Source organism: Scomber scombrus, chromosome 3 (assembly GCF_963691925.1).
Source record: "Scomber scombrus chromosome 3, fScoSco1.1, whole genome shotgun sequence".
Taxonomy (NCBI): Eukaryota; Metazoa; Chordata; class Actinopteri; order Scombriformes; family Scombridae; genus Scomber; species Scomber scombrus.
The window spans coordinates 11,116,609-11,129,374 of NC_084972.1; the positions used below are offsets into that span (position 1 = coordinate 11,116,609).

Below are 12,766 nucleotides of genomic sequence, written 5' to 3' on the forward strand. Positions count from 1 at the left end.
GATTTGGTCATGTAGGATATGAAATATTTGATCTGTTATCTAGGAGTGGGTTGGGTCTTCAAAGGCATCATTGTGATTCCACAGATGTCTACTGTCTGCCCACAATCGTAAATGTTTGCCCAGTATTTTGTCTTTCCATGCAGACAGTACAGCCTCTCTGTTGGATTATCAGTCATTATGATCTTTCTTGGTGAACTATGTTTGTACATACAATGAATTTGACTGGTTTACTGGTTCTCTGTATACTCTTCACACAGGTGAAACAGAGTGTGAACCATAAACAGGAAAGGACAAGTGCTGAGATAACTTTTTTAAATGACATTACTTTATATGTATATAGTAGGTGGTTATGTACAGAATATATACAGTAGGCTATATACAGTATGATTATGACAATACTTGAAATAAGCTACTTTAAACAAATGTTTTGACTTTTCCTTCCTAGCTTTAAAAAAAGAAGTGTGACCTAATAAATAAAATATGAATTTCACTTATAAGAAAAAATTATTAATTTACAAAGCTTGAACTATTTCATAATCCTGGTAGCCTGAAATGACATATTTTATTTGGGTTTTTTGTTTTAGAAAATAATTAAAAGTCACATTAATATATGTATACCTCTAAATATAACTGATTATAAAAGTTTTCAATTTTGGTGTATGTCTTACAGGTCAAACATGGACATCTTCTCTGACATCTATCTTTGTTTGGATAAGGAAATAGAGCCTCAGCATAGGAAATGAATGTTTTCAGCCTTTTGATCCTGCAAGAGATTGAATATTTTATCACGGAAATGCCTTCAAAGCATTTTTTTTTAAAAGCACTTAGCTTTTAAAAACATTATAGGATAGTTACCTCAGAAAAATGGATGCTTAGCTCTATAATTAAATGTACTGGAGTTACTGCAGGGTCAGCAAAACCGAGTGAAGGAGGGGAACAACCTGCAGGGCAAGACCCAGGGCAAAATCTCTACAGTTAAATAAATGCGCCACTTCAGCCCCTAAAGAAAATTATGCTGGCATGAATAACTAAATTAAATGCCCAACAAGGAAAACGGGAACCATTTAACAAGTGCAAGGAGGTGCCCCACTCTGATCTACAGTTATATATCTTTGATAGTGATTTGAAAATGTGCTCCAGCAGACAGCATCACTGGCCTGGAATAGGACTGGGAATCCCCTGACCTATATAGGTTGGACCTGTTTGGGAGGATGGGTCACAGTAGCAGCAAATATAGTCATGTTACAACAATACAGACTTGTAAAGATGACATTACAAGCAGTCACACAGACAGATTCATGAATGAAAGTAAAAACGTGAAAATAGGCATCCTAAGCTCGACACTGCTAAACATTTTGGGGCCCCCTGAGCTCAGCTCAACAACAGCTCTAACACAATAAATACCTGTAATCCTTGGCATGTTGCAGGGGCCCTGATAAGCTTTTGGCCCACTGAATTATTCAAAGAGAAGTGAACATGAAAGCTTAACAAAAATAGCATTTATTGCAACATTATTGCATTGGATTACATAATAATGTTTCCTGTTCTGTAAAGCCTTAAATTATTTGCTTATTCTTCACCATACACCACATTTGAACCACAAGTAGTAGTGGATCCATTAATATCTTATTTGTTATTAATAAATTGGTGAATTAATGTTTCAGACAGCAGAGAGGGTGTATTCTTCAGGTTTTACACTATTTATTGATGTAGAACGAATATTCAAAGCCACAGTCAGAGTGGTTTAATTAACTATTACATTCATCAAACAACAGGGACAAAATTAATTCAGCATTGACTGAAGTCAACAAACAAAACAAACTGGTATGCGAATTGGATACAATCTTTATAAAAACAAGTCTTTGCAGTTGTCTCAGCAGCTAGAAACTTTGAATGTGTGTATTTTCCACAATTGCCGTTTGCTTGTTTTATTGTCCTTATTTGTAGTGCAGAAGCTGCATCTCCATCTCTTTGGGCCCATGTGTCTGCTGACTGTGGGACTACAGCTTGATCAGGGCTTGATTTGGACTTAACTGCTGCTGTAGCTGCCCTAAATTCCTTACCCCATTCTTCACCAGACATTTTTGTCTTTTCTTTTAATGCCAGCCTTTCTTCATTGACAATTTGCCATCCTCATAGAACCACCTTTTTAACCTCAATGTAGCTCATCATAAGACCTTTGAAGGTGATCTCATACCCAGGAAATGAACTCCATACAACTGGTTCTTACTAATGTGAAATACATTTGTCGGGCCATTCTTGTACAATACCTAACCTGCAAATCCAAACACTTTGCCAGAGCCAAACATTTTTTTCTTTCTAAAGAAATTGGAACAGTAACATCCAAACAGGTCCTGAACATGTCACAAAGAATGTCTCTGGAATCCTCTTCCAGTGGTGGAATTACTCAGACTTCCATAAGTAGGCAAAAATATGCATGACGTATCAAAAGTAGGGTTTAACGTACTCCTAATGTAGAATGGCCCCTTTCAGAGAGTTAGACTGATGCATTAATGTGTAAAAATGTCTAATTTTGCATGGCAAGAGTCACTCACTTTGATGTGATTCCTCACCACAGGCCTACCTTTCTCATCTCAGAACTCAGTTTCAGCCCAAGATGAAACATATTTCAGACTTATGATGATTGTGATTAGGATTATGTAAATTCAAGCTTTTAATGTCCGTAGCAGACAGACTGTCCCGGTGGAGAAGGTATTATTACCTGCCATACATATTCTGTCCACTTGATGGCACTATTGAGGTTTATCGGCTACAGCAGCCCTGCAGCGTAGAAGAAGTAGTGTAGTTGTTGCTGGCTGCATGTCTGTGACTATGGCGGCCGCCTTGAGAGGAAGCTTAGTAACATTGGTCAAGGTGAGTACACTAACAAGCTCGGTAAGAGAGAAGAAACAAGTCGCTTTAGTTGAACTATATTTAGGCGAACTCAAACAGCATATTATTAAAATGTGGCTCAATGACTTTGTGCCACCTATGTGTTGTTGCTAACCATGAGTCGCCTCGTTCATTGACACATCATTTGAATAGACCTCGTCATGTTGAGATAATAAGTGATCCACGGAGTATTTTAGTAGCTCCATTTCTTTTCCTAAGCTGGTCTAAGAGCAGAAATCACGTTAATGTTTGTTTATGATTAAAGGTTTGTCAGACAAGACAGTCATAGTCTTAGCTGAAGCAACGTTAGCTAGCTAACCGGTAACCTCCATGTCCTCAAGCAGCCATCAGATAACAGCAGCATATAACTGTCTGTCTTTAAAACAGCTCTTCAGCTAATAGGTTGATTTGTCTCTTCAGATAAGACACTAGTGAACTGATCATTTAGTTTTAGTTGCCTGTCGTCTCCATTGTTCTTACCCGCCAATAATATGGTTAAATGTCAGTGGGAGATTATCACTTCAGTTTTCACTGTAAAACTGCAGGTGTGTTTTTGTGTTGTCATTTTAAGAGGTGACATTTCTGGCATTAACTTTAAGTTTATATTTTAGCACATTTGTTCCCTGTAGCATCCAGTTTGTCCCCTGCTTATAAACCCCTCTCTGCTCAGTGTCTCATCATCATTCATTAAACATATCTACAGATAATACTATACACACATCCATATTTGCCCTCACTATTATGTGATCATCAAAGTTATGTGTTTCTTCATGGATAAAACGTCTTATAACTTTACATTATATCGACATATACAGTACCACTCACACCTGCCCATTCAATTGGATGAGAAAGTTTGTCCACTGTTACTGTATATTTGAAAATTTTCTGGAAAATCAAGTTGAGAAACTATTTATGGATAAAATAATCTGAAATGAAAGTCTGATTTTCTTTAATCTGGCAAATGAAATATCCAACAATATAGTATAATCATATAACAATCCAATAATGCCTCAATGCAGCGTTTCTCTTTGATTTGTAACATTGCCTATAATGGCCTAATACAGATATGAATGGGTTGACTGATATTTGCTCATCACGCTCAGTATTTGTCTTATATGTTGGCCAATTAACTAACAAAAAATTAAATTGCAGCACAGAGATAGCAAAGATATGTTTGACGTAGTGTAGAAACATGTCGACATTAGCGTTGAGGGAAACAAGACTTTCTGAAACACTGAATCAGTATGAAGCAATGTAATTGAAAATCAAATGTTTTGAGGTGTTTCAAACAGTCGAAACGGGGGAACTTCAGCTGGGCAACTATTGGTATTGCACTTTTATAGCTGAGTCACATTTGAGACCTAGATGAAATAATAACTTTGTAATGGTTGAAATGGTTAGTTAGATAAGTGGTCTTACTGTTTACATTGTTATTTTGTTCAATAAAGTCTATATTATTAAAACAGATTACTTTTAGATATTATGGCAGATTGAGAAGCTCACCCCATATCTAAATCCAGCGCCACACCTCTCTGTTCACCAGAGAGCACAGACCAGTTATTTTTTTAACTGTAAAATGTCCTGCCCTGTACATGTATTGGTCACAGTTTTCAGTAATGATAAAAAATGAATCAAAACAATTCTTATCAAAAGTGTTTTATGTAAAAATATACATTGTCCAATCTATTGAATAAACAAAAAAAGAAATATCATTATTAGTATTGGCCTCAAAAATCCAGTATCGCTCTGTAGATACCATGGTACAGAATCTGACGTAGCCAGATTTCTACTCAGTTTTCAGTTTATTAGGTTCACCTAGCTAGATAGGTGATTATGCTGCTAAACTGTATTCCATTATACCAAGATGTGTTTCTAATACTGAGTCCGCCCACACTGACATAAATGGGTGTAGCTATGTGGACCTAATACACTGTCAACGAACTGTATATTAACTCTTTGTACACAATGTGATATTGTCCAGCCCTCATTGTGTCTGTGTCCACTTTTCTGTCCTCAGGGCCTGAGTGGCCCCCGGTGGCAGCAACTGGCCTCCCGACCACTGAGTGTTTCTGCTGCTCTCTGTGGACCAGAGGCCCCGCCTGCTCGTGCAGATGCAACCTTTAAGGTCACAATGGTTCCAGGGGACGGAGTGGGACCTGAGCTGATGACTGCTGTCAAGGATGTCTTTAAGGTACATTTTACAGCTGGAATCATCACTGCCTTTTTTCCTTTTTAAAAGAATTACAGAGCAAAATATCTGGGACAAAGAAAGTACACAAAAGTAAAGTCATTTTTTCTACAGAGCATCCTTACTGGAGGAATTTTTGACAATGTATTCCTGCCCCACTCATGATTCACTTTAGGCCTTTTTGTTACCCATAAATAAATACAGCACAACAGAAATATGCCAGATGAGACAGTTGCTTATGCTTATGCTGATATAATGAGCATTATGATGGATGTTTTTGTAGTGTGTCTTTGTGTGTGTCTTTTGTTACAGTACTTTTGTACAGTAAAAGGTTTACAATAGAAATTCTGCACATGCGGGAAAAACATGCAAAATACTATCATCTAAATGTTTAATTTATTTAAACTTAAACTGAGGTCGACTTCTTTTTCGCCTTGTCTACAGGCAGGAGATGTCCCCGTCGAATTTGAGGAGTTCCACCTGAGTGAAGTGCAGAACATGGCCAGTGAGGAGAAACTGGACCAAGTGTTGACCTCTATGAAGGTCAACAAAGTGGCCATGAAAGGTAGCTTTACTTAATCTTTTCTTGTCCTTTCATTGTCTTCCTCCATTTAAAAAATAAAAATCAGTCTAATATGAGTTATGAAAACTGAGTGGCCTATTGCATACATCAAAATAATCTACAGCTTTACTTGGAAAATCCTTGTTTAGTTACTTTACAGCCTTTATTATATGGCTGAAATAGAAATTCTGTAATCAGGTTTTTCTGCATCTCAACCTAATTAATCTTGCCATATTCTTCATTAATGTGGCTGATTACACGTTGTACATTTAAACATGCACTAGTTTTTTTTCAAACACCCTTAGTTCTCTCCTTCTTTTAGCAATTTTCTCACCAGTCACACTGCCGTTTACATGCTTCAGATGCTCTGCTAGTTACTTTAGCTTAGCAATTAGTGATGGCTTCCCTTAGCTATTTCCCATCCTCCTTTAGTGATGATGGTACATGGAATAATACAGTATATTTACTGTGTTGGTGGTGGGGCTCCCCAGCATGGAAACCTAGTTGTTAAGTACTGTAGTTAGCCAGCCCCCGGTACAGGTATCCAGTGCAGGTGTCAATCAAAACGTGATCTGCCACACCTACACAGTCTTGAGAAATGGTCTAAAGTGCAAAATGAGCTGTTTTTGGAACTAGGTTTTTTTTTAAATCCGTTATGAATGTTTATTTTTACTCAGATTTTTGTGCATGCTTAATGAAACACTCAACTTTGATATCACATATGCATCTTTACTATTTCAAGCCGAATTTCCAGAGGCTTTAAAAAGGATGGAATGGATCTAACATATATGTTTCTGACATGTTTGGTTATCCAGGAAAGATTCACACGCCCATGGAGTTCAAAGGGGAGCTGGCTTCATATGAGATGAGACTGAGGTAAAAACCAGACAACCAGTTGCGTGCGTGCGTGCGTGCGTGCGTGCGTGCGTGCGTGCGCGTGTATGTAATTTCATTCTATTTAAAAAAAAAAAAAAAAAAAAAAAGTAATTTTACCTCTGACTATTCCCCAGGCGTAAACTGGACCTGTTTGCTAATGTGGTTCATGTGAACAGCCTTCCGGGCTACAGCACTCGCCACAACAACCTGGACCTGGTCATCATCCGCGAACAGACTGAGGGGGAGTACAGCTCCCTGGAGCATGAGGTAAACATGACTCCTCCTCACGCTGCATTCAGGGGAGGAACAGTGGTTTTAAACCCACATGAAACGGAAAGAGTTCCCATAAACACCAGTAAACGGGCACCAAAACAACGATGAGTCACTCTGATGGAAGTGCAGAAGTGGTTTATGTTGTTTTGTGCTACATTTAGAGAGAGAAGAAAATGTTCTCTACTACTACTACTCCTCAGCTGTCAGTTTATTGTTAAAGTTTGCCTTCAATGTGGCCATTAACTATAACCTATCTGATAATAGATTTGTGATGCTGTTACCAATACTGATGGCTTTTAAAGAAAATGTGAACAATACCATTGTTTACATGTTCTGTGTAAATGGCGTCATTCATTACAATTAAGCTGAATCCGATCCATCAGACGTACTGCTGTAGATATTTCTCTCTAAAAATGGCCATGTTGACATGTATGTACCCTCTCTTTGCTCCTCCAGAGTGTGACCGGTGTGATCGAATGCTTGAAGATCATCACCAGGGAGAAGTCACGGCGCATTGCCAAGTTTGCCTTCGATTATGCCACCAAGAAGGGGCGAAGCAAGGTCACTGCTGTCCACAAGGCCAACATCATGTGAGAAAGTTGAAAAGCTAGCCTCTCTGCTATTTGTCTTCTTCTTCTTGCATTAACTCTGAGACTTGTGTTAATTTGGGTTATAATTTGCATCACACACGTAGCAACGCTTGTCCTCATCCCTTGTCTAATTACAGGAAATTAGCTGACGGCCTGTTTCTGCAGAGCTGTGCGGAGGTGGCAGAACTATACCCCAAAATCAAATATGAGAACATAATCATCGATAACTGTTGCATGCAGGTATATACAGCTTTTCATTCTACTGACTTCACTATGAATTATTCAGTGTTACATAATACATATTACACCTGATAGACCTGTATTCATGTTACTTGTTTACTGACTTGCTAACCACAGTCAATTAAGTTTTAGTTACACTCCATTTCTGCATTAAACTTGTTGTTGTCTGTTCTGCAGCTGGTTCAGAACCCATACCAGTTTGATGTGCTGGTGATGCCCAACCTGTATGGCAACATTATTGATAACCTGGCAGCAGGACTGGTGGGAGGAGCAGGTGTTGTTCCCGGGGAAAGCTACAGCGCAGAGTATGCAGTCTTTGAAACTGTAAGTCTCCGCTGACTTCCTAACACTGTGTTGTTTTTAAAAAAAATCTCTTTAAGCTGGCCACTTTGTTACATGTGCTTGTTTAATTAAAAATAAATGGCAGAACATGATAATGTTCTCTTCTCTCTTTCAGGGTGCTCGTCATCCCTTTGCACAAGCTGTAGGAAGGAACATTGCTAACCCCACAGCCATGCTGCTCAGTGCTGCTAACATGCTCAAGCACCTCAAGTGAGTCAATCTTTCAAGACCTTTTAATAAGAAGTACACATCATTAAACAGCATACCCGCTGATCCCCTGCACTGGTCCACTAGCCTCTCAGGCGTGAATGTGGAGATGTGCACAAGACAGTTTTGGCAACCTCTTTATTGTGACTGTATTGTGTTACAGCCTGGAATATCACTCCCATATGGTGTCAGATGCTGTCAAGAGGGTCATCAAACAGGGCAAGGTAAGTGAATGAATGTTTGTGTATATATGTGTGTGTGTGTGTTATTTGTTAGATCTATCTACTGTATGTGCAGTGGTGCATTCAGCCTATGAATGTTCAACCAGGTGATACTAACAGTATTAACATTTAACAACAAGAAGGAGTAGATTTTTATGTAATGATACAAGCAGAGCAAAATAAAACCAGTGGATCTGCAGAATGAAGATATGTGGAAGCAACAGGACATGCATACCTTAATGCTGTCAGCTCCTGCTTGTGAATTAACACCGCTCATCGATTTTTGTGGGTCAGTGTCTGCAGCTTCATACGGAGTGTCAAAATGCTGCGGGCACTTTAGGAAATGAAACGTACACTTAAGTGTTTGTGTTCATCCCTGAACGTTACCATTTCTTGACACACAAATGCCAATATCCAACAGCTGGTAAACTATACTTCAGTGTGTTAGAGTGCCTTTGATTACTTAGTTTCAAGATCTCTTCCTCACTCAGTATGCCTATAAATGTGCACGTTATCTGTATTTGTTACCAGGGAAACATATTTTTTTCCTCTTCAGCTAGACTGAGCTAACTGCCTTTTGCACCTGATCCCTGTTGACACTAACATACACTGACACAAATACCTGCATGACATCAGTCAACTTTCATCCCTCACATTGTGTTGAAATGCACAGTGAATTCAGCTCTATAGACTGCATTTCAGCAAAAGAAGTTTATTTTTCCCTTTTTCATTGCTTTTCTTTAAGCAGTGGCAAAAGTTGTTTGTTTTGGTTTTTTTTTTTTTTTGTTTGTTTTTTTAAAGAACTTTGTTTATTGATTTTTAATACACAAATTGACATTAATAAAGTGCATGTGAATGACAGTATCATATACAAGCAAAAGAGCAAAACAGCTGGTATTTTTGTTTTTGAGGCATGGAGAGATATCTGTGTGTATGTGAAAAATGATCATTTTTAAGGAATGTTGAAAGTGGAATTTGCCTGCTTGTTGTCTGAAGTGCCCTTCCTCTCCATTTTCCCCTTCTCCCTTTTAATACCCTCCTCTCCTCCACCCCTCCACCCCATTATCCTGTGTGTGTTTGTGTGTATCTGTGTGCGCGTCCCAGGTACGGACACGAGACCTTGGCGGGTACTGTACCACTAGCGACTTTGTGCGTGCCATTGTGGAGAACCTGCGTCACCGACCCGTTTACTAAGATGTTTGCTCCCCAGACACACTCCTTCCTGACATTTCCTTTAATCTGGACATTGATCTTAACATGAACTGGACGCATGTTAAGACACGTCTCCCCTTCACTGCTAAAAGACAGTTGTGCCGCACAGTTTCGACTTTTAAGTTGCATGTATTGTTCATACTGGGTTTACTAATGAATCCAACTGAATCAGTGGTACCTGTGCAGATCATGAGGCTACCTCTCTAGGGTTTAAATGTTAAAGCATGTTGCCCCTCTCCATGGAAACCCCTCTTCCCTCAGTTACTGTCCAAAACTGTTTAAAATCATGTTCACTCCTTTCATTTTCTCTCTTAACTCTGGATTATGTGTGCTAAGTTTGAATTCCTTTTCAGTATTTTTACTAATTTAGATCATCTGTGTCATTTTTTTTCCATTCTGGGAGATATTTCTACATGCACCTCTTTCTTTATTTCCCTTCTTTTTGCTTGTTGCTTGATAAACTTTAGATATCAGCTAAATCAGAGAATCTGCTTTTGCCTTGCGGTCTACCACCAACTTCCTCCTACTGTCACCTCATTTTTCACTTCATCCAATAGCCTCAACCAAAATGACAAACTGAAAACTGACTGCTTCTAGCTCATCATTTAACAACACTGCTACATCATGACTCAATAATATCAGAATATTTCTGACCTACAGATGTTATCAGACTCTGTTCAGCTGTGAAATATTTTATCTATCTGAATGCAAAATAATGTCTGTTACCGGGATATTAATAATAAATGTCACACAAGAAAGCAAAAATGATCCCGTGTCATCAAGATACAATGTTACTTTGTAGTGTGAATATTTTACATTTTAATACCATTTTGTAAAATTTTATAATTATTCTACAGTTTCTTAATATTGACAGAGTATCTCCTGGGTTGATGTTCTTAGAGCTAGTTGTCTATTCATCATTATTGGAGCAATGCCCAGTCTACTGACAACAAATTAATTGATTTAAGTCATGTTATTTTTCTAATTTAAACATGAATACCAAAGGATAAAGCACATTTCTTGTATAAACAAGTTTTATCTCAAGATGGTGGTGCTCACTTGTTCAAAACTGTTCATTCTTCTGGTGCTGTAAGAATTAAGACTCTGCTCTTTGTTCATCTGTCATGCCTCAATTTAACTGATTTCATGTGCAGCCAGTTTTTAACCCTAATAAAACATTAAAATAATGTAGTATATCATAACTTTATATTTATTTGTGTCTTTGACCAAATCAAAGCTTTAAAGCTTGTTATGGAAATTGTACAACACCAACAATGTAACAGTGTCGTCTGTTTGTTTGTTTTTCTTTTGTATTTGTGGGTTTTTTGTCTTTTTTGTTCATCCTATTAGTTTCCCCTTTGTTCACAATAAATCCTGTATCAACATGTCATACTTACATTAAAGCTGGTGTATGATTATGATAAAGATGTGGTATTAAATAAGATTCTGTTTTCTCTTCATAGAGAAACTTAAGTAATGTTACTATGGTGACATACTTGCTGAAATGACTCAGAAACTACATCTGAGAATTGTAATAATATTTACATACTTCATTTGAATGGTACGTTTTAATTAAAAGCCTCATGAAATGATGGGAATAAAAATAACTGAGAAAATGAAGAGAACGTAACTTAAACGGATGCTTTCTAATGAACACATCACTGCTCTTTGTGAGTCGTTCTGTGAGTGCAGTTTTCAAAGGCTCTCTAACATGCTCGTCACGATACTGTATGTGGACATGTGTTGCTGCAGCTGTGCATATAGTAACACACTGTCCTTATGTTTGCAACAGGTGCGCACCGGAGACCTGGGGGGTTATGCCTCAAGCGACGAGTTCACCCGGGCTGTCATTTCTAACCTGGCAGTCTAAGTATTGTATTTGCAAATCTGTCAGCTGCTACAACGCACACAGTCTTTTTTTTTCCTTTTCATTTACGTCTTGTTAACTTGATATCTCAACTGCACAATATATTCCAACATACAACCATACTCAGCTGTAATATTCACAGTGTTTTTTGCAGTTGAGTATAACACATCAAATACAAGTACAGAAATAAAAGTGTTCAAGATGCAAAGTCTTAAAATAAACCCAAAATATGTTTGAATCCTGTTACACATCAGCATTCACATTGTGCTCCCTGCTGTGATCCTGTAATTCCACTTAAATGTTTTATGTCTGGACATTAACAGCAGTCAAAACATGATGTATGTATATCTTCATATTATTTATTAAGTTTTAGCTACATTGCTTCTTCATTTATAATGAGACATGAATAATAAATAATAAGTGAGAAATTACATCTTGTGTGCAAAATCCTTGCATGAATGTTAATAGGAGAGTGATGCAGTATCTAGTGTTGATCATAGCTGCTGGTGGCTCAGTCACAGCATGAGGAACTCAAAACTCAGCCAAGACCCTATCTGTGTCTAACATATGGTAGTCAGGCGGACTGAAAAAGATCCGTAAAAATAAAACTATCAATATGAGAGTCTTGCTGTGTTAGTCATATGATGGACTGTTGCTTTATGTAGCTCCAGATCTGCTGAACCACAGAAAGGATAAAGTAAGAAGAAACTGAACAGAACACACAATGTTTGTACTGGTCTTGTACATCGTGGTAATAATCTGGGGCTGGGGATTTTTAAACTATATGCTCAGTGATGATATGTTTAGTTCAACCAACAGTCCAAATACAAAATGTATTCAGGTTATTATAATATTGAGAAAACCAGAAGGCATGAACACTGAAATGCTGCAAACCACTGAATTATTTGGCATGTTTGCTCCCTCAAAAAAGACAGCTCTTCAATTTAAATAACTGCCAATTATTTTGTTGTCAACTGATTGACTAATAAATTAATACACTAAATGTTTCAGCTCAAGTAATCCTGCCTCCTCAGTGTTTCAGATGTAGCAACATTTCACATACAAAAAACTTATATTGCACTGTTATATCGGACACAGTACTAATCACAGGCAATATGACTTTCCTGAACTTGTGGCTTGTGGACAAAAATGGGGCACCTGGTAGGAGCTTAAAAGTATTAAAACCTGCTTGGATTAAAATGCAGGAGCATTACCTTTTTAGTGCATTTGTGCTTTAGTGGTGCATATTTCCAGGCTAATTTGTAATTACAGAAATTACAACAGGTAACATTTGCT

The 12,766-nt window shown here is 37.8% G+C and overlaps 1 protein-coding gene across 2 annotated transcripts; it reads left to right on the top strand.

The window, feature by feature from the left end:
• Positions 1-2,818: 2,818 nt before the first annotated feature.
• Positions 2,819-11,964, top strand: idh3b (isocitrate dehydrogenase (NAD(+)) 3 non-catalytic subunit beta). 2 transcript variants are annotated; one of them, XM_062415821.1, is made up of 11 exons: positions 2,819-2,874; positions 4,910-5,083; positions 5,525-5,645; positions 6,458-6,518; positions 6,653-6,785; positions 7,248-7,381; positions 7,519-7,621; positions 7,799-7,945; positions 8,079-8,173; positions 8,334-8,394; positions 11,396-11,964. In XM_062415821.1, exons 1-11 carry the CDS (start codon positions 2,821-2,823, stop codon positions 11,471-11,473), a joined length of 1,161 nt encoding a protein of 386 aa, XP_062271805.1. In that variant the 5' UTR covers positions 2,819-2,820; the 3' UTR covers positions 11,474-11,964. The 2 variants fall into 2 exon arrangements, with proteins under 2 accessions (XP_062271805.1, XP_062271804.1); XM_062415820.1 differs by lacking the exon at positions 11,396-11,964 and adding an exon at positions 9,496-11,377.
• The last annotated feature ends 802 nt before the right edge of the window (positions 11,965-12,766 follow it).

Bases quoted from the DNA above. Each gene is read 5' to 3' on its own strand.
- idh3b (XM_062415820.1), top strand. From the start codon at position 2,821: ATGTCTGTGACTATGGCGGCCGCCTTGAGAGGAAGCTTAGTAACATTG. The intron at 5,084-5,524 runs GTACATTTTACA...CCTTGTCTACAG, and splicing joins CTGTCAAGGATGTCTTTAAG to GCAGGAGATGTCCCCGTCGA. The intron at 7,946-8,078 runs GTAAGTCTCCGC...TCTCTCTTTCAG, and splicing joins AGTATGCAGTCTTTGAAACT to GGTGCTCGTCATCCCTTTGC.